This window comes from Conger conger, chromosome 17, assembly GCF_963514075.1.
Source record: "Conger conger chromosome 17, fConCon1.1, whole genome shotgun sequence".
In the NCBI taxonomy this organism is placed as follows: domain Eukaryota; kingdom Metazoa; phylum Chordata; class Actinopteri; order Anguilliformes; family Congridae; genus Conger; species Conger conger.
Window position 1 is genome coordinate 17,128,596 of NC_083776.1, and position 26,351 is coordinate 17,154,946.

General features: G+C 44.6%; 1 protein-coding gene across 6 annotated transcripts in view; it reads right to left on the bottom strand.

Moving 5' to 3' along the window:
• Positions 1-25: 25 nt before the first annotated feature.
• LOC133116209 (collagen alpha-1(XVIII) chain-like) overlaps positions 26-26,351 on the bottom strand; it is a 90,837-nt gene continuing 64,511 nt past the window's right edge. For 3 of the 6 annotated variants that reach the window (XM_061225540.1, XM_061225538.1, XM_061225534.1), the window contains 39 exons: positions 26,103-26,153; positions 22,582-22,645; positions 21,461-21,544; positions 20,950-21,080; positions 20,274-20,300; positions 19,913-20,110; positions 18,798-18,824; positions 18,553-18,615; positions 17,200-17,283; positions 16,956-17,006; positions 16,426-16,548; positions 16,110-16,172; positions 15,805-15,849; positions 14,911-15,042; positions 14,409-14,480; positions 14,286-14,312; positions 14,048-14,146; positions 13,299-13,334; positions 13,112-13,195; positions 12,978-13,010; positions 12,713-12,751; positions 12,504-12,563; positions 12,306-12,383; positions 12,183-12,218; positions 11,146-11,199; positions 8,214-8,273; positions 8,051-8,116; positions 7,210-7,237; positions 6,816-6,869; positions 6,413-6,447; positions 5,928-6,062; positions 5,635-5,794; positions 5,116-5,180; positions 4,677-4,805; positions 4,425-4,457; positions 3,492-4,280; positions 3,044-3,241; positions 2,467-2,582; positions 26-1,423 (listed from right to left, as the gene is read on the bottom strand). In XM_061225540.1, coding sequence (XP_061081524.1) covers positions 1,213-1,423; positions 2,467-2,582; positions 3,044-3,241; positions 3,492-4,280; positions 4,425-4,457; positions 4,677-4,805; positions 5,116-5,180; positions 5,635-5,794; positions 5,928-6,062; positions 6,413-6,447; positions 6,816-6,869; positions 7,210-7,237; positions 8,051-8,116; positions 8,214-8,273; positions 11,146-11,199; positions 12,183-12,218; positions 12,306-12,383; positions 12,504-12,563; positions 12,713-12,751; positions 12,978-13,010; positions 13,112-13,195; positions 13,299-13,334; positions 14,048-14,146; positions 14,286-14,312; positions 14,409-14,480; positions 14,911-15,042; positions 15,805-15,849; positions 16,110-16,172; positions 16,426-16,548; positions 16,956-17,006; positions 17,200-17,283; positions 18,553-18,615; positions 18,798-18,824; positions 19,913-20,110; positions 20,274-20,300; positions 20,950-21,080; positions 21,461-21,544; positions 22,582-22,645; positions 26,103-26,153 — 3,840 coding nt within the window. In that variant the 3' untranslated portion in view covers positions 26-1,212. The remainder of the gene's footprint in view (positions 1,424-2,466; positions 2,583-3,043; positions 3,242-3,491; positions 4,281-4,424; positions 4,458-4,676; positions 4,806-5,115; positions 5,181-5,634; positions 5,795-5,927; positions 6,063-6,412; positions 6,448-6,815; positions 6,870-7,209; positions 7,238-8,050; positions 8,117-8,213; positions 8,274-11,145; positions 11,200-12,182; positions 12,219-12,305; positions 12,384-12,503; positions 12,564-12,712; positions 12,752-12,977; positions 13,011-13,111; positions 13,196-13,298; positions 13,335-14,047; positions 14,147-14,285; positions 14,313-14,408; positions 14,481-14,910; positions 15,043-15,804; positions 15,850-16,109; positions 16,173-16,425; positions 16,549-16,955; positions 17,007-17,199; positions 17,284-18,552; positions 18,616-18,797; positions 18,825-19,912; positions 20,111-20,273; positions 20,301-20,949; positions 21,081-21,460; positions 21,545-22,581; positions 22,646-26,102; positions 26,154-26,351) is intronic. The other 3 variants (XM_061225539.1, XM_061225537.1, XM_061225535.1) reach the window with 3 other exon arrangements.

A 26,351-nucleotide genomic window follows, 5' to 3' on the forward strand; every position in this document is an offset into this window, starting at 1 on the left:
TCTGCCAGGAGAAAAACACAAAGTGTGGTGAAAGATCAAATGGATTTATTCAGTGCCTGGGAGAAGTGGAACAGCACATTCTGATTACAAAAAGAAATGAGATCCACAGGTTCATTCTGTGTGGCTGGTCACATCAGCAGCATTGCCTGAGTCAGTGTTACCCAAGGGAATTCTCTGAGGAGCTAACGCAACTAGTCTTCATTACTTACACATCCGCTAACCCACTTATCACAGCAGTGACTGACAGAGTAGCATCGATCGGAACAGGTTTGAACCACTTCTAAAACATTTTGCTTTCTGATTAGTAGCTCGATTGACCCTTCCAAATGCTACTCTGCTTATGAAACTCATACACTCTTAACGTGGGAAAATATAAATATACATTTTTATTTTCACTCAGGAGCATGTGTCAGCTATACCCTTGGTTGCATTATGACATATTAAGGTGGAGCTCATATTATAAAAAGGATGTATAATTGGAGTTGGTAATATCTGAAGCTAATATCTGACCACAATTTCTTGTCAGTCTTTTTGCTTAAAGGTGCATTGACTTGCAAGCACATTCACATTTTAAATTCTCAACAAACTGTTTCCTGCCTCAGTAACTGACTATAGCAAATGTAATGTTGCTTACTAAAAATTTTACTTTTTGTACCCAAATTGTCTCAATTGAAAAATAAATATATTTTTTAATAGCTTTTTTGTTTTTGTTAAAATATTCTTTGAAGGTTGCGCTGCCCTTCAATATTCCACAATCCTTGGATGGAGAATAAAAATGAAAAAAAAAAAAAAAATTAAAAATCTGAAATGTTATACAAAATTATAGCTACAACTGGTTAAATATACCAATTAAAAGACATCTTAAAAAGTAACAACGACAAAAATAAAACACGAACAACAACCATTTCATATACAAAATTGAAACCGGATACATTTTTAAAACACCGCCAAGGCTGGCTTCTCCTCTTGTCTGTTGCTCACCCCATTAGGAAATATGTGCCAGAACCTCTCACAGAGTGAACACCGTTTCATTTAGACCATCTCTCTTTGGCATTACAGAGGGGAGGACAGGACGAAAGGCCACTTCTCTGCTGTGAGGAGTCGCAGAGCCAGTTCAAAGGGCGCGTGTGTGTGTGTGAGGGGAGGGGGGTGGGGGGGGTTAAGGTGGGAAGGCCCTTATTGGTCAGCTGTAAGAGGTTAAGGAGGTGGTTATTATTTGGACGGTGCGATGTAGCTGTTCTCGATGCACAGGACGATGTGTCTGCTGGAGCAGCTCCGCGGCGTCTGTTCGAGGAGCTGGCCGCCATGCAGGGACGACGACATGCCCGTCATCACCTGCTCCTCCATGCGCCACGTCTCGCAGTAGTTATCCGTCTGCCGGTGACCCCTGCTGCTGGAGCCGTGCCACACCATCTTCTGCGGCCTTTGCGCAAAACAGGAAAACAACCAAGTGGTCACCAGTGTACCTTCTCCCAAAACTCCCAAAATCTTGTGCTATCAAGCCCCTCCAGCTTGTCCAGAATGTTGCAGCCGCCTGACCACCAGTCTGCCCAGGTTGGCTCATGTCACCCCACTCCTCATTGGCCTCCCCTGGCTGCCTATTGCCGCACGCATCCGCTTCAAAGCGCTAGTGTTGGAATTCCAGGCTGCTAAGGGGACCGCCCCACTTTATATCCAGTCTTTAATTGCTCCCTACACCCCAGCAAGACCACTGCGGTCTGCCAGCTCTGGTCGCCTTATGGTTCCCTCATTACGAGCACCAGGTGGTCAAGCTGCACGTTCACGCCTGTTTTCCGTTCTGGTTCATCATTGGTGGAATGACTTGCCTACCACTGTCAGGACAGCAGAATCCCTCCCCATATGTTGACGCAGACTAAAAACACCTTTTTCAGATTATACCTTAGTCCTCCCTCCAGCCCCCCCCCCCCCCCCCCTCTTGTCTAACCCTAACCCTTAAAAAAATAAAAAAATGTATTGCACTTACGATGTTTAGAACAGCTCTTCATACGTATTTAGCTATTTATGGATTTTATGCTTTTAACTTGTAGAATAACCTATGCACTTGTAAATCGCTTTGGTCTGCCATATGACAAAAATGTAAATGTAATGTTTCCAAGTTCCTCAGCGAATCACACGTCCATGTCCTGAGGAGTCGAAGCACTCAAATACACACCCCGCTTCATAAATAGGTCAGTAGGATCTTCGAAAATAGGATTGCTGTATAATAATATTATGCCAAACAATACGTCTCCCTACACAAATGTAGGCTTCCTTAGAGGATGTTAAACACTTAAATGTCTACATCTCTAAACTGACCACGCACATGAGCCTTGTGTCAGCATCTGTCTTGCAATCACTTTTTAATTCTGAAGTCAAATATAGCTGAAAGCAATGTGGTTGGAACCTCGCCCAGCCAATCAGCAGTGATTTTGGCAGTGTGTGTTCGGACCCGAGCCGGGGACTCACCACGCGCTGTCTCTGAGGATGTCTCTCCCGTCGAACGAGTAGATGGGGACGCCATCCTTCATCTTCCCCCCTGTTTCACTGAACAGCGACTCCCAGCTGCTGTATAGCACCTGGTCCTAAAGGACAGGAGACATATGCTCAGAGATACACTTTTCATTCATAAAGGCTATAACAGGTCCTCATAAACAGGTCTGTAGTGATACACTTTTCATTTATGAAGGCTATAGCAGGTCCTCATAAACAGGTCTGTAGTGATACACTTTTCATTTATAAAGGCTATAGAAGGTCCTCCCACAGGTTTGGGCATACTGTCAGCCATGGGCTCTTGTAAGCAGGAGATCAAGCAAGTGCATAGTTCAGCTCAGTTTTGATTGTTTAGCACTTCTCACAAAGGACCAGCGTCTAAGCACTTTACAGAGATTATTGGCCCCAGACCCCCATAAATCATCTTAGGGGACAGGAGCAGGGTTCTTGGAGGAAACAGGATGCAGCCTTGGGCGGGTCCCATGGGGATGCAGAAGTGGGGTGGACTAGATTTAGCAATGTTAAGGTGTGGAGGTACTGGAGTTGGGCTTACTTTGAGGTTGACGATCGGCAGGTTATCACGGTCGGCCTTGCGCACGATGCTGTAGAGGTCCTGGAGCTTGGACGATAAGAAGGCGCGGAAAGTTCCCTTCAAGCCGACAGTGCGGGCCTGCTGGAAGCACAGGTAATCCGCCCCCCGAATCCCATGCAGGTTGCCCAGTTGGGGGGTGTTGAGAGCAATCAGGTGCAGCTGGGAAAAGAACCAAGCGTTAAGAAAAGAAAAGCACACAGGAACACAGGTTCCACTTCAGCAAACAAACCTACATGCATATGACCTGTCTACATTAAGGGAAGTTCAAAATATATGTAGAAACTAGCAAAAACATTCAATTGAAGGGCATTTTAAAATGAGAACTAGCTAGTGTGTGTGTGTGTGAGAGAGAGAGAGAGAGAGAGAGAGAGAGAGAGAGAAAGACGTGTGTATGAGGGCAGGCACTCACTCCTGGACCTGATGTGTGCTCGTGGGAGGCGGGCTGTGGTTCTGGAGGATTTGGCCGGCGTTGAGGATGATGATGTCGGGTGTCTGGCTGGACGGCGGGCCTCTCCTCAGGCCGTACAGGGGGATGCCTCAGGTCTGGCTGGGGCGGGTACCTGGGATCTGGTTGAGAGGGGGACTGTGGATCAGGCTGGGAGGGGTATCTGGGATCGGGATGGGAGGGGTGCTGTGGATCAGGCTGGGAGGGGTGATGTGGATCAGGCTGGGAGGGGTACCTGGGGTCAGGATGGGAGGGGTTATGTGGTTCAGGCTGGGAGGGGTGATGTGGATCAGGCTGGGAGGGGTACCTGGGGTCAGGATGGGAGGGGTTATGTGGTTCAGGCTGGGAGGGGTACCTGGGATCAGGATGAGAGCGGTTATGTTGATCGGGTTGTGAGGGGTGATGTGGATCGTGCTGGGAGGGGTGTCTAGGATCGTGATGGTAGGGGTATCTGGGATCGTGCTGGGAGGGGTATCTGGGATCTGGATTAGAGGGGTATCTGGGATCGTGCTGAGAGGGGTATCTGGGATCTGGATTAGCAGGGTATCTGGGATCAGGATTAGCAGGGTGGTTGGGATGAGGCTCGGAGGGGTTGCTGGGATGGGGGTTATGATGCTCTGGCTGACTGGGCTCACTGTTGGGGACCTCAGGGTGTGGATGATGGGGTTGGCCACGGTTGGCCTGCTCAGCGCCGGTTTTGTCCGGTTCGTAGTGCACCACAGGAGGGGGCTGGACCGCAACCACCTCGTTCTCCTGCACACAGAGAGCCTAACTTTAGTGTGTCTCAGATCGACATTTCCCATTTTACCTATGCAGCACATGCACCTGTCCAATCTTTTAGTCCAGCCTTTTACAGCACTGAATGTCATTGGGCGCTGCTTTGATATGAAAACTCACCCGGTCCCTGGAGAAAGTCCTGTAACCCCCAAGCTAGAAAGGAGAAAAAAAGACTATGTAACACCATGCATCACCCTACATCTCCTTGTAAGAAGGTGAACTTGTTGTCATGAACACCATGTACCACCATCTCTCTGTAAGAAGGTAAACTTGTTCACATGAACACTATGTATCACCCTACATCTCTCTGTAAGAAGGTAAACTTGTTCACATTAATCAAAGCTGGTTTCCTGTGGACGGGCCATCAGTTACCATGACTTGTCGGATTCCTTCCCGGACTCGGATGTAGAGGTCCTCCCGGTCCTCGATGAATATCAGCGTTCCTTCGCGCTGTCTCAGCGCGGTGGATAGCAGGGTGGAATCTGACCCCAGCACCGTCACCTGCGGGGTAAAAATATAAAAATGACACATGCAAAACTTTTATTGATTGCTTGAAAGACAATAATCAAGCATTCAATGTCAATTTTTGAATATCGCCATTGACCGGTCATCACATAACACTGCATCTTTTTCCAGAAATAATCACAAAAAAATCACAACCCTTAAAGAGATCAAACTGAGTTCCTGGCATCCCAGCAACCAGAATTGATTAATATACAGCTCCTTTCTCTTTGGTAAATTACTGTTAATTTCTTATTCAGTGATTGATATCACTGTGCTTCTTCCACAATTCCTTGCTTTGGGCACTCACCCCTGAGGAATGTCCAGGAGAACCGGGGGGCCCAGGTGGGCCGGGGGGTCCAGGGATACTGATAGCTGAAACAGAGATATCAAACATTTTCTTTCAAATGTACTTTCATATATTGTTTTATACTTGTAGCATTTAAACATCCTGCAACCCTCACACAGCTTTGGCCACATTTTAACACATTTTAACATTTTAACTTTAGAGGTTAGGTGTCTTGCTCAGGGATACTTCGGCACACTTAGGGTGGGATCGATCCGGCAACCCTCCGACTGCCAGACAACTGCTTTTACCACCTGAACCAATGTCGCCCCTGTCTCCCCATCTCAACCTACCATCTCGATTCAGTACTGTCAAGATGGAGACACCAAGACCACAACTTAAAAAAACACCTTGTGGCTCCAAACAGCTAGCAGCAGAACCCATAGAGGTGAAACAAGGCACTATCTAAATGTTTCTAATCCATGTGAAAACAACAACCCCATTATCTCTCCATAGTTATGACAATGGATGTGTGTTACTTACAATGTGATGGCCTGTGGGCCCCTGGCAGTGAGGGGGACCCTGGGGGCCCTGGGGGGCCCGGTTGGCCTGGAGGACCTTCCCGCCCAGCGTAACCAATGCCTGGGTTTCCTGGTGGGCCTTGTGGCCCTGGGGGGCCAGGGATCGCGTCTCCCTTGGGGCCCTTAGGAAAAGCAGGAGAGCAGCATGCGGTATCAATAGAGCACATCTTCGACACCATTACCTGCCCCCAGGACAGCGAGAGGTCTGCCAGGGGTTCACCAGGGAATCTCTGCCCCTTCCACACAAGCTCTTACCGGCAGTCCTGGGTTTCCAGGAACCCCAGGTGGGCCCTGTCCACCACCGTAGCGGGGGTCGTAGTAACCCCCTCCACCTGACTCTCCTTTCTCCCCCTTGACCCCGGGATCTCCCTGCTCCCCTCTCAACTGGTTCTGCACAAACACATTACATTACACTACATTACTTTGTTACATTACACTGCACTACATTACGCTACTTTACATGATATTACACTATACCAAATTACATTCACACAGAGAGCATCCATCTGAGTTATGTGAGCAGTAATAACTGGTTAATAGCAATCCCACAACACTAACACACTAAACGTAAGTTAACTCGCGCCAACCTAAAACCATAATAGATTCATACAGCTGATACCTATGTAAAAGCAAAGAGCATGTTAAAGATATAATCCTAAAGTAATTATGTAAGAAAACAGTGCAGGGATGAGGGTTTGTGGAAAGAGAAGGGAGTCGTTGTGAAACACAGTGGAGCTCACCCTCAGTGTGTAAAGGTCCACGTCAGAATTCCCACCTAGTCGGGTGAGAATAACTCCGTCAGGGAAAGCAAAACACTCCTGAATTAATAAATTCTGCTACGTACAAGGAAATTTAACCTAATTTAACCTAAATCTGATGCTGCATTCGTAAGACCACTGATACACGTAATATGAAAACAATTATAACGCGTAGATCTAGTATACACCCCCCCACCCCAGGGAGATTCTTGACACAAGTATGTACAAGTGTCTTAGATAACAAAAACACATTGCATATGATTTACTTAATTTAATTTGTTATTTTTACTGAATGTCCCTTAAAAGAGAAAACACTGAATGAGTTTCGGGTGACCTTCCTTTAAAAGGCCTAAATGACCTGTAGGCCACAGGTAAAGCATCTTACCTGATGTTCCAGGAATGCCCGGTTCTCCACGATCACCTTTGTCCCCCTTTGAGGCTGAGAGAATTTGTAAAAATATTTTCGAATCGATAAATTCAAAATTGCATTCCAGGTGTAAACATTATTATTGATGACACAAATTTAATGGGCCAGGTTATTCACGGTATTCATTTTTATACGACTTCATTGATGAAATACTTAGAAACATGCATTAGCATGACATGATGAAGGCTGTTGAACTCAACCATGACCCTGCTAAATATCTGTGAAAATAAGGGCGGCCATCTTCAATTCCCAGTCCACAGTGTTTGGGTTCGGCATCATCTCCCTCGATTTTCTGGATTGCATAAACATGAATAGAACTGAATCAGCAGGACCTGAAAAAAACAGAACTCACCCGGGTAAAACCGTGCATCGTCATAGCGCTGCAACAAAAAGACAAAGGCAAAGTTGTGTGAATGTTTCCACACTTGCTGAATATATGTTAAATACAAACAGAGTTTCACTTGGTATATCAAACATAACATATTTATGTTTAAAATAACACTATTTTTGGCCTTTCAGGTCATATAACCAGCCAGAGCACAACTTGTGAAGGCAGTAACTCATAGCCCATGTTATGTGAACAAGGTGTATGTCGGCAATTAAACTGACACCTAGTATTCTCCTCCCCTTAAGCTGAGCACCTTTACACTTATACACAGTCAGCCTTAACACAAACACAGATGTTCAACTTTTTGAGAGATCATCTTAAGACCCAATTACTCCCACACTAAATTTAATCAACTATTATAGAGAGATGAAATGTTCGGAACATGTTCAAAATAATAAACCCTACTTTTGAATGTTTTATTATTTTATGTAAGTGCTACATTACCTACATTGATACATGCATTGCAGACCATGGTTAGCATACTGTAATGTATCTGACAGAACCAGGTAATTTAATTATGGGACTAGCTGGATTACTTGACAGGATTAATGGACCGTAACTTAATTACCAAAATAAAAAAAATAAAAATCTTTCTCATTCTCCATAGCTAGCTAGCACTGTAGATGGCCTCTCTGCCTTGCACTACAGCCATACAGGAGTATTGTCTGAACTACAGTACTCCTGTAGTTCAGAGAAACATTCTCACAGAGCCCAGTACAGATGCTGGTGTTGTTTGACTGATCGTGGCTCAGCCCAAACCTCATACAACACATGTAAACCAGTGCTCCAGCTGGCTGTGACTCACGTTGAATCTGTCCACAGGAAGGGCCGGCCCAGGGGGCCCTGGGGGTCCAGGAGGGCCAGAAGGACCCTGAAACGCATCAATCAAATTATCATTTTCAGTTAAATTCAGAATTATTTCATTAACTTCTAACTTTTTTAGCAGCAGGTTTTTAAGTCATACTCACAGGCAGCGCATACCCGGATTCTCCCTTTTCGCCTTTGTACCCGTTCACACCTGGGCGACCCTGCAATCAACAGTCAGTCACTTTAAAAGGTAAATTCACCTAGGTCCTTTAAACATATTGCACTTCTGTGCTCAATAAAAGCACTCAGTCAAGGCCATATCCATTTGTCCTTAACTTTTAAGTACTGAGCATTAACAATTAAAAGCAACTTTGACAATTATAAGAAAGTACATTTGATTTTTCAAAGATGAAAGCTAACTTGGCAAACAGAGATTGTGAAACCTGTGTTTAGCCCAAGGACTTGATTGAATACAAGAAAAAAAGATTTAAAAAATTGAAAACAATATTCACCATATTGGCATGTCTACCATTAAACCCCACACTGAGATACTCACCGGTCTACCAGGACTAAACCCCACACTGAGATACCCACTGGTCTGTCAGGACTAAACCCCACACTGAGATACTCACTGATCTGTCAGGACTAAACCCCACACTGAGATACTCACTGGTCTGTCAGGACTAAACCCCACACTGAGATACTCACTGGTCAACATGGATTAAACCCCACACTGAGATACTCACTGGTCTGTCAGGACTAAACCCCACACTGAGATACTCACTGATCTGTCAGGACTAAACCCCACACTGAGATACTCACTGGTCTGCCAGGACTAAACCCCACACTGAGATACTCACTGATCTGTCAGGACTAAACCCCACCCTGATATACTCACTGGTCTGTCAGGATTAAACCCCACACTGAGATACTCACTGGTCTGTCAGGACTAAACCCCACACTGAGATACTCACTGATCTGTCAGGACTAAACCCCACCCTGATATACTCACTGGTCTGTCAGGATTAAACCCCACACTGAGATACTCACTGGTCTGTCAGGACTAAACCCCACACTGAGATACTCACTGGTCAACATGGATTAAACCCCACATTGAGATACTCACTGGTCTGTCAGGACTAAACCCCACACTGAGATACTCACTGGTCAACATGGATTAAACCACACACTGAGATACTCACTGGTCTGTCAGGACTAAACCCCACACTGAGTTACTCACTGATCTGTCAGGACTAAACCCCACACTGAGATACTCACTGGTCTGCCAGGACTAAACCCCACACTGACATACTCACTGGTCTGTCAGGACTAAACCCCACACTGAGATACTCACTGGTCTGTCAGGATTAAACCCCACACTGAGATACTCACTGGTCAACATGGATTAAACCCCACATTGAGATACTCACTGGTCTGTCAGGACTAAACCCCACACTGAGATACTCACTGGTCAACATGCATTAAACCACACACTGAGATACTCACTGGTCTGTCAGGACTAAACCCCACACTGAGTTACTCACTGATCTGTCAGGACTAAACCCCACACTGAGATACTCACTGGTCTGCCAGGACTAAACCCCACACTGAGATACTCACTGGTCTGTCAGGATTAAACCCCACACTGACATACTCACTGGTCTGTCAGGACTAAACCCCACACTGAGATACTCACTGGTCTGTCAGGATTAAACCCCACACTGAGATACCCACTGGTCTGTCAGGACTAAACCCCACACTGAGATACTCACTGGTCTGTCAGGACTAAACCCCACACTGAGATACTCACTGATCTGTCAGGACTAAACCCCACACTGAGATACTCACTGGTCTGTCAGGACTAAACCCCACACTGAGATACTCACTGGTCTACATGGATTAAACCCCACATTGAGATACTCACTGGTCTGTCAGGACTAAACCCCACACTGAGATACTCACTGGTCAACATGGATTAAACCCCACACTGAGATACTCACTGATCTGTCAGGACTAAACCCCACACTCAGATACTCACTGGTCTGCCAGGACGAAACCCCACACTGAGATACTCACTGGTATGTCAGGACTAAACCCCACATTGAGATACTCACTGGTCTGTCAGGATTAAACCCCACACTGAGATACTCACTGGTCTGTCAGGACTAAACCCCACACTGAGATACTCACTGGTCTGTCAGGACTAAACCCCACACTGAGATACTCACTGGTCTGCCAGGACTAAACCCCACACTGAGATACTCACTGGTCTGTCAGGATTAAACCCCACACTGAGATACTCACTGGTCTGTCAGGACTAAACCCCACACTGAGATACTCACTGGTCTGTCAGGATTAAACCCCACACTGAGATACCCACTGGTCTGTCAGGACTAAACCCCACACTGAGATACTGATCTGTCAGGACTAAACCCCACACTGAGATACTCACTGGTCTGCCAGGACTAAACCCCACACTGAGATACTCACTGGTCTGTCAGGACTAAACCCCACACTGAGATACTCACTGGTCTGCCAGGACTAAACCCCACACTGAGATACCCACTGGTCTGTCAGGATGAAACCCCACACTGAGATACTGATCTGTCAGGACTAAACCCCACACTGAGATACTCACTGGTCTGCCAGGACTAAACCCCACACTGAGATACTCACTGGTCTGTCAGGACTAAACCCCACACTGAGATACTCACTGGTCTGTCAGGATTAAACCCCACACTGAGATATTCACTGGTCTGTCAGGACTAAACCCCACACTGAGATACTCACTTGTCTACATGATTAAACCCCACATTGAGATACTCACTGGTCTGCCAGGACTAAACCCCACACTGAGATACTCACTGGTCTGTCAGGATTAAACCCCACACTGAGATACTCACTGGTCTCTCAGGACTAAACCCCACACTGAGATACTCACTGGTCTGTCAGGATTAAACCCCACACTGGGATACTCACTGGTCTGTCAGGACTAAACCCCACACTGAGATACTCACTGGTCTACATGGATTAAACCCCACATTGAGATACTCACTGGTCTGTCAGGACTAAACCCCACACTGAGATACTCACTGGTCTACCAGGAAGCCCAATTTCACCCTTTAAGCCGGCAGGTCCGAACGGTCCCTGTAGAAATGTAAAAATAATAAGACAATGTTACTGACAATATCTTTACTGCACAGAAAATGTCCAGAAAAATGCATGATTATATTGGTTATAACTCATAACTATATGTTATCTTATAACTTAAAAGAAACTGGACATTTGTACTCTGTCATGATTCTAAATGTTAGTGTTGAATTACAGCAGGGGTGTGGAGTATTTTAGCACTGCAAGACCCAGAGGATACTAAAGAATATTCTGGAATATCCACTGTAGCCCATGTGTCATCAGGACTTTATATACACAGTTGACACTGGGAGAAGATTCAGACTTCAATACAAATGAGAGAAATAGCAAGCATACAAGGTAAGACGCTTTAAAAAATATATATTTATATTACACCTCCATATCTATATAAGCCATTAAACTGGACCAGCAAGCTGATTTTCAACATTTCTGTGTGCAGAAAACATACTCTAAATATATCTGGTGTTTAGTCCTAATGCGTTTAAAAGCTAAAAACATACCGGGGCACACAACTGGATAATAACTCAATTAATATGTAACAGGATTGCACAGTGAACTCATATGACATATTTCATGGTTTACCATGACTGCTATATATGCTTCCAGTAGAGTACATTTTAGGATGAACTGCATTATAATATGAATGTGTGCTGTTGAGAATTCAGAAAATGTAAAGCATTTTAAAAATGTCTTTTCTACGTCAACCAATGATTTTTTCTTTCATTTTAGCCATTCGGCAGTCATTCTTAATTCAGCCACATACACCGATTTCTCACTATATTGCTAATGTACATGTAACATGGATAATTATTTACTGAAAAAACTACAATTTTGAGAGTACGAATACAAATATTTCCTTTTGATTACGTTTAGAAGGTAGACCCATCCATAAATATAGTGAAAGCAGAAATGATACTTTGTTTCGGTATTACATTTTTTCACTTTAAGGTTGGATTTTTTTTTGTTTGAAATGCACTCACAGGTGGTCCGACTGGTCCAGCAGGTCCTCTTTCACCCTAAAGAAACAATGAACAGCGTGTGAATGCCAAACTATAACCCACAATGTGGAAGTGAATGAAGACGACCGTGCCTACAACACTGACCCTTTGTCCATGTCCTCCAGCAAAGTGGAGTGAGTTCCCATCAGGCCCTATGATCATGCCCGGCTCCCCCTTCTCTCCCTTTAAAACAGTGCAGGATGCAGGCGTTAAACTGAACATTCGCCGTTTTGAAAAAAAAACATCTGTTTTCCAAATGTAAATTTAAATCAATGCAGGCTTTTCTTAAGTGGCATCTCCAACCTTGACTCCATAGCCTTGGGGGCCAGCATCTCCTTTGTCTCCCTTTGGTCCAATGGGGCCCTGGAGGAAGACGCTACATTTCAGAATCTGGTGTGTAGAGTGTTTTAAATCTCATCTTTCTTACATCTCATCTCTGCCTCCACAGACCCTGGAAGCACTTCACTTCTATTTCACAGAAATTTCAAGTTAATTTAGGAAGTGGCGCTTACAGGGAATCCAGCTTGGCCAGGAATGCCAGGATTGCCATCCTGAAAATGAGAGAGACAAAGGTGAAGAGTCAGAGTTCCTCTGCTTTTCTCAAGAAATAATAACCCTGCACTCAGCATCAGGTCAGTGTCAGAAAAGAGCACACAACCACACCTTAAATTGTGAGTGAAAAGAACACATTTGTGACGTTGTACAGTATGAACAAACCCTTTAAACAGAAAAGTATTTGTGACATCGTACAGTGAGATCTAACCCTTCAACACATACCCGTGTTCTCGGGCCATCAACGGTCCTTTCACCCTGGAGAGCAGAAAAAAAGATTAAACCATTACCTAATGCCAAATGCGTGCGTGTGAGTTAATGCAGATCAGCACTGGGAGACAGAGGGTGGGAAGACGTACGCCGGTCTGGTAGATGATCTGTCCGGGAGGGCCAGGTGGGCCGGGAGGTCCTGGGATTGACGTCCCATCTCGACCAGCCTCCCCCTAAAGGCGAGCAGCATAGTGTATCAGTGCCCCTGTCAGCCCGGCTCTGCTAAACCGTTGTCTGACAGTGAGAAGGAGCGAACGGCACTGTGGAAACACTCACTCTGTCTCCACGCTCTCCCTTGTCCCCCTTCAGTCCCTGCACCAAGAGAAGAATGGGACACACGGTTAATACTTTAATCCGCTGGTATTGTTCAATATAATCAGAGGCAGGCGTTTCAAACCAATATTAATCCAAGCAAAGTCATTTCAGAGCAGCTTCTGTTTCAAAATGACGACTTGCATTAAAAGAGAAAAGTGCTACAACAATATCAAGCAATGGCAAGTGACAAACACACCAAAGTGCAGGGTTAACAAGGTAATCGGTGAATTGTGTGCAAAAATGTGTAGACTCCTCGAAATCATGAGGCAAGAGTGACGTGTATTAGTAATAGTGTTCTTACAGTAATGTCCTAACAGTAGTGCCCTTACAGTAGTGCCCTTATAAACTATTGTCGCTTGTTCTAACCCGGCTCAATCTTTAGCCCCTTCTTTTGTACGTTAATCTAGGACTTTTGAATTTGTATTTGTCTCAGTACTGTAGTCCTGACCTTATTACATAGAGACTTCGGCTATCTACCTTGTGTATTGGACTTATGTTCATGGCTTTACAACCGATTCTATGTGAATTGTACCTTACCCGACCTGTTCATTTGTTCTTCTGCTGAATAAAACGTGAAGTAAAATAGTTCCCATACAGTAGTGTCCTAACAGTAGTGCCCTTGCAATAGTGCCCTTACAGTTGTGCCCGTTGTATGGTTAAACCGTACGTAAAGGTACAATAGCGCGGTGCCAGAGAGTGGCAGTTCTCACCGGTGGTCCTGGGAACCCATCTAACCCTGGTCTGCCGTCCCTCCCCTGAGGTCCTTCGCTGCCCTTCGAACCTGGTATTCCAGGGAAGCCAGGTTTGCCCTGTGTGTCAAAGGTGTCACAAAACGAGTCATCGTTTACAAAAGGTGCCTTGCACAAAAAATGCAACACTTGCAGTACATTGCATTATCAGTATTTAACGCTAACTTCTACTTCTAGTGTAAATAAAAAAGGTTCTCACAGGAAGGCCTGGACCGCCAGCAGGACCCTGTAAGCAAACGGGAAGCGACAGTCAGCGTTAGCCCATTGGCCAGAAAGAACAGGCGCCTCTGTCGCCGGGCAGAGAAAGCCAGAGGGCACTCACCTGCCTGCCTTGGGGTCCTCTCACCCCAGGAACCCCATTCAACAGTCCCACACCCGAGCCCTCCATGTCGTCCTTCACAGAGACAGCAAGGTCAGAAACACCAGAAAGAGCCGCGCCATTCAACCGGCAGCCATCTTGGCACCAGAGAGCTCTCGCTACCAAGCCCAGTCACTCCGTAAAACACAGAGCTTAGCAAGATTTTAAGCACAGAGACATATTATTTACACATGTATGTGCATATTACTCACACATACATAACTGCTCAGCAGGTTAGCTCTTACCAAGTAGCTAAGAGCTAACAGGCATAAAGATAATAGATACCTTTTTGTCTTTTTAAAAGACAAAAATGAGGCAAGATGAAAAACCAAATCAGGATACTTTAGGAACCTCAGCCAACAAATAAACACCTTCATAAGCCCCCAAATGTGCCCTCTTGCATGCAGTCAGAGTGGCAGAAGGTAAGATGCAGTAATGATACTTGTGCATGTCTGATGCTACTTACAAAGCCTGCCTCGAACCCTGAGCCAGAAGGGCCTGGGGGCCCTGGAGGTCCTACGGGGCCCATGGGTCCGGGGAGCCCAGCCAGCCCACCCTCTCCTGGACGACCCAGTGCACCAGTGGGGCCCTGGGCACCCTATGGGAGAGAGGGAGAGAGTGACCAATAAGAGGTGAGGAGACTGATTCAGCCAGGTGTCTCAAACGTTCTCCCAAACGCTGAAGACAAGCCCAGCTTATACAACCATGTCCTGCTATCCACAAGGACACGGCAAAACCCCAAAAAGAAAATCAGGGGTCACTGAAACATGCACATAGATATACACACACAAACACACACACTCTGGGATTTCTCCATGTGGCTTCACATTAGATATCACATTGAATTTAAACTTCTCAGGAGACAGCTGGACCTGGTAGCTGTGACCATGCCCCTCCTGTGCCTAGTTACAGATTTAAAAGGCAGACGTCTTACAAGACTGAAAGATATGGCGAGCCTGTATCCCAGCAGAATATAATGATGCTTTAAATGATCTTTTATGTGGCCATGTCTAAGACGTCCACGGGAAATAAACCATCAGCCTCTGAATTATGATGTGTGATATCACACTTGGACAAATTAAGCTGTGTTAGTAACACTCGCTCACAGCTGGTGTGGCGCATGTGTGCCAACGTAGTGAGTCCGAAGAGTGTGTGATTGTGTGAGTGCCTTAAGTGTGTATGCCAACACACCGAGTCTGAAGAGTGTGTGATTGTGTGAGTGCTTTAAGTTTGTATGCCAACACAGTGAGTCTGAAGAGTGTGTGATTGTATGAGTGCCAAAAGTGTGTTTACCAACACAGTGAGTCCATAGAGTGTGTGTGATAGTGTGTGTGCGAATGTAGCGAGTCCAAATACTCACCTTTTGCCCTGCAGGTCCTGGAAGTCCGAGTTCACCGCCTTCACCCTATAGGAAAGAGGGATGGACACGGACTGAGAACATCTGAAACAACCAAGAACAGCTACAGCCAGCAACACTGTTATAAAGGCAAAACCAAGAACAGCTTCTGCCAGCAACACCATTATAAAGGTAAAACCAAGAGCAGCTTCTCTCATACTGTTATGAAGGCTAAGCCTGGTGTACATGGTTGTGATTACTTAGCAGAAAACCTGCCCAAGGTATTAACACTGTAATCAGTATAACACTGGAGTGTTACTGTTGGCTACCTTCGCTCCTTTGAGGCCTAAAGATCCTGGACGTCCGTCAGCACCACGAGGACCAGGTGCACCCTAAAATCAAAGAGCCATGATGTACCTTAGACAAAGTCCCAAACACAGACACACACTCACAGACAAAGTCCACCAGCACAATCTTTAGGGTGACTCGCAACTGCAAATGCTTTTGTCATAAGTTCACAATCACACACACACTCACACACACAAACACAAGAAAAGCATACTTACACACATTGACGCATGCATGGATGCATGGCCACACAAACACACACATACACACACTTTCTTCCGAACCATTCATACCCACCGGTGCACCAGGCTGACCAGGGGTCCCGGGGCCTCCAGCAGACCCAAATGAGCCAGCGCGATGGGGCCCAGGAGGGCCAGGGGGGCCAGGGGGGCCAGGCAGGCCAGGCAGGCCCTGGAGGCCCTACGGGAAGGGAGAGCAGACACACACCATTTCAACTTTGTCAAAAAGGGCTGGATGACTTCAACTATAGCACCATCCTTTCATCAACTCCTTAAACTTTGTGAAAAAACTGGTAAAAACAGACAGCAGTGAGGAAAACAACATCTATATGCATAATTAAGATGACAAATTCACAGAATATCTCCAATATAATTAGGCCTGCAGGCTTGCAGACTGAAATGTCAGGAGAAATAATGTCCTTCTGTGAACCTCACAATCAGACCACAGTGCATGACGTTGCTCCTACTGAGAGATGAATATAACACTAAATCATTTTTGTCCAATTCCCACACAAGGCATCGGAACATTCTGAAGGATGGTCAAAAACGTTCCTGTGTATTCATGAAACCGACCACAGAAAAACCTACCCGGATGCTCTCCAAATCTGGGAATCCGGACCCTTCCATGTCCACAAAGGTCTTGAAACAAAGAATCAAACATTACACAGTGGAAAGCAAAATTACACAAGTAATTTGTAATAGAGCACAAAAGTGATGTTGTGGACACAGCAGAAGTAGTTAATCAGCACTGTGAGTGAAGTTTCCCCTCAGAGGTGCAGTTTCACAGTAAAACCTTCTGAGATGATTATGGGTAGTGAGTGATCGTACTCACAGGTCTGTCTGATCGAGAGGGCCCGGGGGGTCCGGGGGGGCCTGGAGGACCTCGGGGGCCTGGCTGAACATCGCCTCGGTCACCCTGAGAGGAACAGAGAAGAAGAATGTGTTAGCCACTCGTGGCTCTGAAAGGTCCACTGGAAGATACCCACTCGGAGCGGCAGTGTAACTCAGACTTAAATCCAAAAAAATACAACACAGGGAGACCATCAAAACTGGTAAACTGGAGAATTTGACATGAAAGAAACACAGTTTCTATGAATTTACCAATGCAAAATGAATACTATTTTGGACAGTACTTTTAGCTTAAATTAAAAAATTTCTTCAGACTGAACTAATTATTCTCCAGTGGCAAATTTCTTTCTGATCTTTTTCATTTCTATTTCTACTTACCCAGGGCACATGCCTTTGTCCCACAGTCTAACAGCCTCCATGAATTCACTTCATGCACCATTGAGCAGTTTCCATAGGAATACATGGAACCAGTTCTTATACTACTGTATATCTCAGAGGAGTCAATACAAACCAAACAAAGATGCTTCCAATATTCCAAATTAGAGAGGACAGACAGTCCAACGGAAACTCCTTATTAAAATGGAGATTCAATAAAATACCTTGCAGTAATAAGAGATACTCTATGGTTTTACTCTCTGCTTTTGCTCCATCAGAGCCTTTGATGCAACGACTGTGACTCTGCTCAACACTGTGTATAACCGTTGCTGTGAACGGTTCAACCACAGGCACATCTTGGTGGTCTGTCTCATATCTCGGTATAGGAATGTAAACAATGGAGATGGTCCATAAGGATGCACAAACTTTAATGTCAATTATCCGGTGTAGGGCACTGTCTCTTCAACACAAGCAAGCCTCCAGTTATTATCATGTCACCACAATGTAACCTGGATGCCAGCTAAGAGTGATTCCTGAAGTGAACAGGGCCCATCAATTAGGCATGTGCCATGCCTTTGTCTGTTAGCACTGTTCAACCACATTGTAAGGACTTATTGATGTGATGCCACTTCAGGTAAGTACTGATATCTTGGCAATGACTCAAAAACACAATAACAAATTTCCCAGAGACATTGTACCCAAACTAACCAAATTTTATACATTTTTCCACAAATCAGCCTTCAAGATTATATTCACTCGTAACTCAGTTACCTTTTGGAGTATACAAAGACCTATAAAATGACACATTCGGAATCATGACCTATAATAATGGAGATATGGCTTGTCAAAGTTGTGGAATCATGTCAATTAGCCAAAACTTTGTTAACCCATATCGGTACAACAGAACAGCCGTTTGTGAAATTGAAGACAGAAATGGAGTCCAGGCTCTTGGTCTCCTTACCTTCTCTCCTTTAAACCCACGATCTCCCGGGATGCCTGGGAATCCAGGAGGCCCAACAGCACCCTGAGGAGGGAGTGCAGAGAATTGGGTCAATAATTGATATACCGCATTCAGAGTCTGGCCCCAGCCCGATAATAAAAGCACTAAACTGGCCCATAAACTGGCCACGAATAATGAATATCAATATATTACAACTGTAAAATGTTGTTACTGCCTTGTATTTTCATAGATTACAGTGAACTTACCGCGATGCCATCTTCCCCAGGATCACCCTATGAAACAGAACGTATTTGTTCTTAATTTGTCATGCATAAAGACAAGGAGCCTTACAGAAATAGCAGAAAAATCCTTACAAAGAGCAATATTGTCAATCACAGTAACAGTCTATCAATATGTACAAGTGATATTTCCTCAAAACTAATTCAAAAACAAACTTTAAAGGCAATATCTCATTGGCGTATACAAACTCAATACAATACAACATAGATAGCAAAAACTACAATGAACTACAGGAAATTATTTAACAGATGCTCTTACTCAGACTGACTTACAGCTTACTTTAGCACAAAATCTATTTACACAACTGGATACTTGTGTGACTGAATGTAGCTTAGATACCTTTAGCTCAAGGGTACAATGGCAGTACCACAATTGGAAATCAGACCAGCAGCCTACATGTTACAATGACATTTCCTTAACCATTATACCGCACTGTTAAAACATTGAAACGTACTGTACATATACGGCCGCTTTCACGGATTATTACGTTTTCTATGCAGAGTCAACTATCGTTCACATGCACTAGCCTTAATCTGTGCCTGTGAAACTGACCCTTGATGTGTTCAGTGAGAGGACCACTCTACAATGTGTTCAGTGATGGACCCAGAACAGTGTGTAGTGTGGGGCTCACTGATTACAGTGAGGGACCCAGAACAGTGTGTAGTGCGGGACTCACTGATTACAGTGAGGGACTCAGAACAACGTGTAGTGCGGGGCTCACTGATTACAGTGAGGGACCCAGAACAGTGTGTAGTGCGGGGCTCACTGATTACAGTGAGGGACCCAGAACAGTGTGTAGTGCGGGACTCACTGATTACAGTGAGGGACTCAGAACAACGTGTAGTGCGGGGCTCACTGATTACAGTGAGGGACCCAGAACAGTGTGTAGTGCGGGGCTCACTGATTACAGTGAGGGACCCAGAACAGTGTGTAGTGCGGGGCTCACTGATTACAGTGAGGGACTCAGAACAATGTGTAGTGCGGGGCTCACTGATTACAGTGAGGGACTCAGAACAATGTGTAGTGCGGGGCTCACTGATTACAGTGAGGGACCCAGAACAGTGTGTAATGCGAGACTCACTGGCTCTCCGTCAGTTCCTGGGGATCCAGGGGAGCCCGGGGGCCCAGGTGGTCCTCGGGGCCCGGTCACCTGCTGCACCACCGAGCCATCTCCCCTCTTCAGCACCTCGGCTGAGGGCCCTGGGGGGCCTGGGGGGCCTGGGGGTCCAGCGGGGCCGGGGTCTCCCTTCGACCCGGGATATCCGAACCCGGCACTCCCCTTTAGAGATGAGACGTTACTGGAAACAGTTTACTGTACTTGTGTCTAAAGGTCTCATTTTTATCATGATAAAACAAAGTCAGGCAAAATACTGTATATCTGCCCTGCATTAAAACAGTGTGCAGATTGTTATGAACATGTTTCTTAAACTTTTCAAACATACCTTCACTCCTTTCTCCCCAGTGGTACCCTGAAAAAAGAAACCCAAATACTTTATCATCTCAGCCATGCCATCTCAGGCAGTTTACCATATCAGCCACCTTACCATCTCAGCCAAGTTCATAGGCATTGCATATGAATACAGCAATACAACTACCTCTACTAGCATTTAGAGGTATTGGCTACAAAAATTCTTAAATATATAAAATAATTATATTTATATTAATATAAATATGTATATTAATATACCTTACAGTAAGGTAAAATCATGCAGTATAATTTACTATATAATAAAATAAAGAGGAGAATCTTGAGATTCAGAAAAAATCTCATGTGCTGGATGTGTCGCTGCCTTATCTGATGATTGCTACAGCAAAATTAAGCCAAAAACATAAGTTAATAAATGTTTTCAACGTTATTAAATAAAGTTTTTTTTTCTTTGAAAGTGCTGCACCTCCCTTACGACTTATGAACAGAAATCCCAAACTCAATCGAGCATTATCTTAATTTTATCAAAATGATCAATTAATGAATACAAAACACACAAAAACACAAATGCATCAAATTCCACCTAGAACCTTGTGTTAAGAGTGACCTGCATTGATTTCTGCAGGACTGACAACAGTGTATAGTCATATTCTGATCGATGGCCCAAACAGGGACCAGCCAATCCGCAGTACCTTCTCGCCTCGGCCTCCGCCCCCATGCGATGCAAACCCAGAGGAGGAGCTGGACTCGCCCTTCGGACCAATGAGACCTCGTTCTCCTTGGCTACCTTTGTCTCCCCGGTCTCCCTTCTCCCCCTTTGTACCTGGAATAGACAGGAACTCTTAGACCATTAGACTACACAAAGCATCCCAGAGCTGCTTTAGCTCTCCTCCTCCATCCCACAATGCATCTCTCCATCACAAGTGCCAAAGATCCCAGCATTCTCCTCTTCTGTCCCACAATGCACCTCTGCATCATGGATACCAAGCATCCCTGCACTTCATCAGCACTCTCCGTCTTTCCTATAATGCATATCTCCATCATGAGTACCAAAGATCCCTGCACTCTTCTCCTTCCCACAATGCACCTCTGTAGCATGAGTACCAAAGATCTCAGTTCTTCTTCAGCTCTCCTCCTCCTTCCCACAATGCATCTCTCCATCAAGAAGACTCAGGTTCAGGTTCTGAAGATCCTGTGACTCACCTTGCCCTCCTGATACCACCCGGCGAGAATCATCAACTGCCACCCGCCGAGAATCATCAACTGCCACCCGCCGAGAATCATCAACTGAAACCAACGAGACAAAACAGGGAAGTCAAAAAATGTTAACTTCCGGATTGGGTTAAGATTGCCTTCAGTTACCACAAGATCTCTCTGCATATTTGTACAGCTAAACCTTTAACTACAGCATTTACAAATATCTGTATTAGGCTGAGCCTGTACTGTTCCTGTAGACTTTTTTTTAAATAAGGCTGAGAAGATTTAAAGCAGAGGCAGACTGGAACCTCATAAGTAGCATAAAAAGTAAATTACCCAAAACATTAACTGTCCAGCAGTTTATAAAGTTCACTTGTGCATTAAGTTTCTTAATTCTTTCTAAAGGGACAGAAAAATAGTCATAATCTACGCACAGGCAATGTCAACTCTGTCCACCAGAGGGAGGCCATCACTTCCATATAAACGTGTACACTCAACTGCTGGCTTACAGAAGAGGAAGCAAGTGACTGTTGTCTTTTGATTAAAACTGACTAATTGACTAGTGTGAATGTAAGATCAGAATGAAGACTGAGGTGTGAATATGGGATCACAATAAAGACTGATGTGTGAATGAGGGATCAGAATGAAGACTGAGGTGTGAATGTGGGATCAGAATGAAGACTGGGGTGTGGATGTAAGATCAGAATGAAGACTCTAAGGTGTGAATATGGGATCAGAATGAAGGCTCTGAGGTGTGAATATGGGATCAGAATGAAGGCTCTGAGGTCTGAATATGGGATCAGAATGAAGAGGTGTGAGTATGGGATCAGAATGAAGAGGTGTGAGTATGGGATCAGAATATAGACTGAGGTGTGAGTGGGGGATCAGAATGCAGGAGCTGATGTGTAAATGTGAGATCAGAATGAAGGCTCTGACATGTGAGTGGGGGATCAGAATGAAGATTGAGGTGTGAGTGTGGAATCAGAATGCAGGAGCTGATGTGTAAATGTGAGATCAGAATGAAGGCTCTGACATGTGAGTGTGGGATCAGAATGAAGACTGATGTGTGAATGTAAGATCAGAATGAAGACTGAGGTGTGAATGTGCACATGGAGTTTCATACTTACCGGCCACGTGAGTTCTTCTGGTGACCGGAGGCTGCTGTATCGGCCGGAAGGCCGGAGAAGTTGTCTGCGTAGAAAAAGAAAAACTATTTTTTAAAGTAGTTATAAACACTAAATCAGATTTTACGAGTTTGAGTCAAGTATACTGTCTCCCTGTGACACATCGCATTAGTCCTATGGTAAAAAGGAAATAACCACAATTCTAATTAAGCCGTGGCACTGCATTTCACACAAAAAAAGAGCCATGAAGTGTCACCCAAAGGTGAAAAGTTTTGTTTCGTTTCACCTGGAGCCCAGGCCACATCCGTGACAGATCTAGAAATCCAAGACATTTTCCTTGTTCCATTTTCTAAATCATACTTTAGCTCAATGTTCGGTATTTCAGTCTTCTGTCAGTAGTAATAACGCCTACGTGCCTATGACACATTACTGACTGGTTCGATGGACTGCTCTTACTCTGGACCTCATTTTTGTGTCTTTAAAATGGTGGGTGGAGACAGGCCAAACAATGGTGTTGATGTACACTGAAGTGATACTGGTATGACTGGCTTCATGGGGCGATGCACACAGCGTGCAGATCCACACAACAACGGCAGGCCAGGCTTCCATAAGAAACGCAGGAAAGCTAATGTAAGGATTCATATTCTACACCGGACACAGCAGCAAGAGCAAAAGCATGGGCTTTAACCCTGGCAGTCACATACATAGTGTCAGTTTTAGCTCTTTAGAGTGGTGAGAGACATCAAGGTGACGTGGTCTCCATGCCCCGTAGCGTGTGTAAGCAGTACCTGGAGAGCATGTTTATTTTAATACTACAAGCCATCGCTGACGGCAGTTATTCTAGTCAGGACAGGCACAGGAATGTGGGCTTCTCTGGACTCCATGGTCCTTAGATATGAGGTGGCCAAAGATCAGCCACCGCCAGTAATCTGGTCTTGGTCCCTCTCTTCTGGCAATAACCCACATCCACTCTGTCCAATACTAAAAGTGCAAATGTGGAATTCCACAAGGGTCCATTTTGGCCCCCTTGCCCTTTACTCTATGTTACCCCAGGGCCAGATAATGAGGCAACACAGAGTCAACTTCCACAGCTATGTAAACTACACACCTCTGCATGACCAGGAAACAACAGTACATAAAAATACATCCTTTTTTTTCTTCTAAAGATGGATGAAGATAAAACTTAGCTATTGGCTCCAAAGCACAAAACAATAGTGCTCTAGCTAATCTCGGACGGCTGATTTCAAGCAGTAAACCACATGACAAGAACTTTAGGGCTTATTCTTTTGGCGAATATGAACTTTCATGCACTTGTAAAGAATGAGGCCAATGTGACTTTCCTACACTTATGAAGCATTCCAGGGATCTGCAACAGTCTAATCAGTCTTGATTGATGCAATGTACTCCTCAGTGGTACTCCAGAACAAACTGAACCACGGTAACTGGTACGAAATGCTACAGAATGAACAAAACCAAATAAGAGCACAAGATAACTCACTACTTTCCACTTGCACTTGCTGCCTGTGACTATGAGAACTGACTGAGGTTTTTTATTGGTTCTTTAATTTGATTCGTTACCCAGATGCATGAATTATATGTTAATAAACTGTTGACATGAAATATGCAACCTGCAATCCCCTGACAGCCTGCTCTGCCTGCCAAAGGTAAAATGCGAAGTATTTTTCATTTCATTAAAAAATTCTTTTTCCCATTTAGTCTTTATAATAACCTACCAAAATATATCAACTTTTATTATTTGTTTCATCCCGTTTTTTGTCTCTAAATCTATACATTACTCTTCTAATGTATGTAAAGCACCTTTGAAAAGTGATGGCAACAATGTGATGATGATTATGAAGATGATGATTATTATAATGCACAATTATAATTTGTATTATTATCGTATTATTATCATCATCTTGCACAGTCGGCCTCTGATTGAATAGCTTTATAAACAGCAGGGATTAAGAAAAGCAGAGCTCTGCGCATCCATTGGAGTATATTCAGAGAAACTGAGCCTTAAAACCTAAATGTGTGATTATGGGTCACAAGAGAGGATGTTTACTCCACTTTCATATGCTCCAGTCTCCATAAAGTACAAAGAATATGAAATTATATTCTCCATGAGACGGGATTTGAGCCTTGGCGTTTACATGTTCTTCTGACCTTGCGTTGTAGCTTTAGCTGGCTGACACTTACAGAGTCTAAAGAAGACTGATATACAGTGTAACAGATGGCAAACAACCTTGGGGGAAAAATTTCTGATTCTCTTCAAGTGATGACTTCATTCCGTTCTACAGTGGTGGCATGCAAAAACGGACACATTTCCTCCCTAAACCTGTCATAGCCAGTTTAATGCATGAATGCAACACTAAACAATAATTACTTGTAAAATCTGCACATTCATAGGGGGTGTAAGATTGGCACCTTAACCAGCTGTTGAGTATGTTTGAAGCCCTAGTACACCGCATCACTAAATACATGCTGTAGGAGAATAGGGGTTGTGAGATTTCCGCCGGCTAATGGAGAAAACGGTAAAAAAAACAGGAGAAAGGCGGCGAGTGTCGCCCGGGGAAACGGCTGCGTCTCCTCTCCTGCTGTGCGCCTGCCCCAGGGGCTGCTGGGATGGCAAGCTGTCTGCTTAACTCCACACATCCTATCCCCCCCCCCCCCCCCCCCCCCCCCAATGGAATACAGGTCAGCGAGGTCTCAGCATGGCTGTCAGATTCCAACCAATCACAAGCCAGCATTTCCTCATAGAATTCCTGTGTGATGTCACCAGTGTCTAGGATGGACTAATTATAGAGCTCTAACCAATGCTCTGTGTCAAAAGGATGATAACACACTATAACCATTTTCCTATTGTGTGTGGAAGGATAACATGCAATAACCATGTTTATGTTGTGTGTGGAATGATAACATGCTATAACCATGTTTCTATTGTCGGTGGAATGATAACATGCTATAACCATGTTTCTATTGTGTGTGGAAGGATAACATGCAATAACCATGTTTATGTTGTGTGTGGAATGATAACATGCTATAACCAGGTTTATGTTGTGTGTGGAATGATAACATGCTATAACCATGTTTCTATTGTCTGTGGAATGATAACATGCTATAACCATGTTTCTATTGTCTGTGGAATGATGACATGCTATAACCATGTTTCTATTGTGTGTGGGTTGATACCATGCTATAACCATGTCCCTATTGTGTGGGGTGTCCTCACCCTACCTGTGACTCAGCGGATCACATAACCTTGCATGTTCACTTTTTCTCATTTTGATTCTTTTAACACACATTGAAAGTCATTTTCTGGATCTATGAACTGACAGAGTTTCATAACTCAGCAAGTAACAAAGCAGTTCAAACCCCCAAATGACAAAACCATAAAATGTATTTGGGAACGGAAAACAGTATAATTTTTTCTTCCTGAGAATTCCCAGTTTGGAGACCCGAGGTTTATGCAGCACCCTGAGGACATTAAACTATTTAAAACAGAAAATGAAAAAGGGACGTACCGTGTCTGTCCTTCTCCTGTCCCCGTAGCCACTGCCGTAATCTCCCGAGGCCTGCAGGAGGGGAAGAGAGCATCAGCACAGCGTTCCCTGGAGTGTTTGCTGCTCCTTCCCAATCAGTTCCGTCGGGAGTTATGTTTTATGAGACGGTCTGAATCTCACATCCCTCGCACACCCACTTTGTTTTATGTTACTATTTGGTTTTCAGATTACGTTTTTTTTAGAGTGAAGAGACGAGAGAGAGAGAGAGAG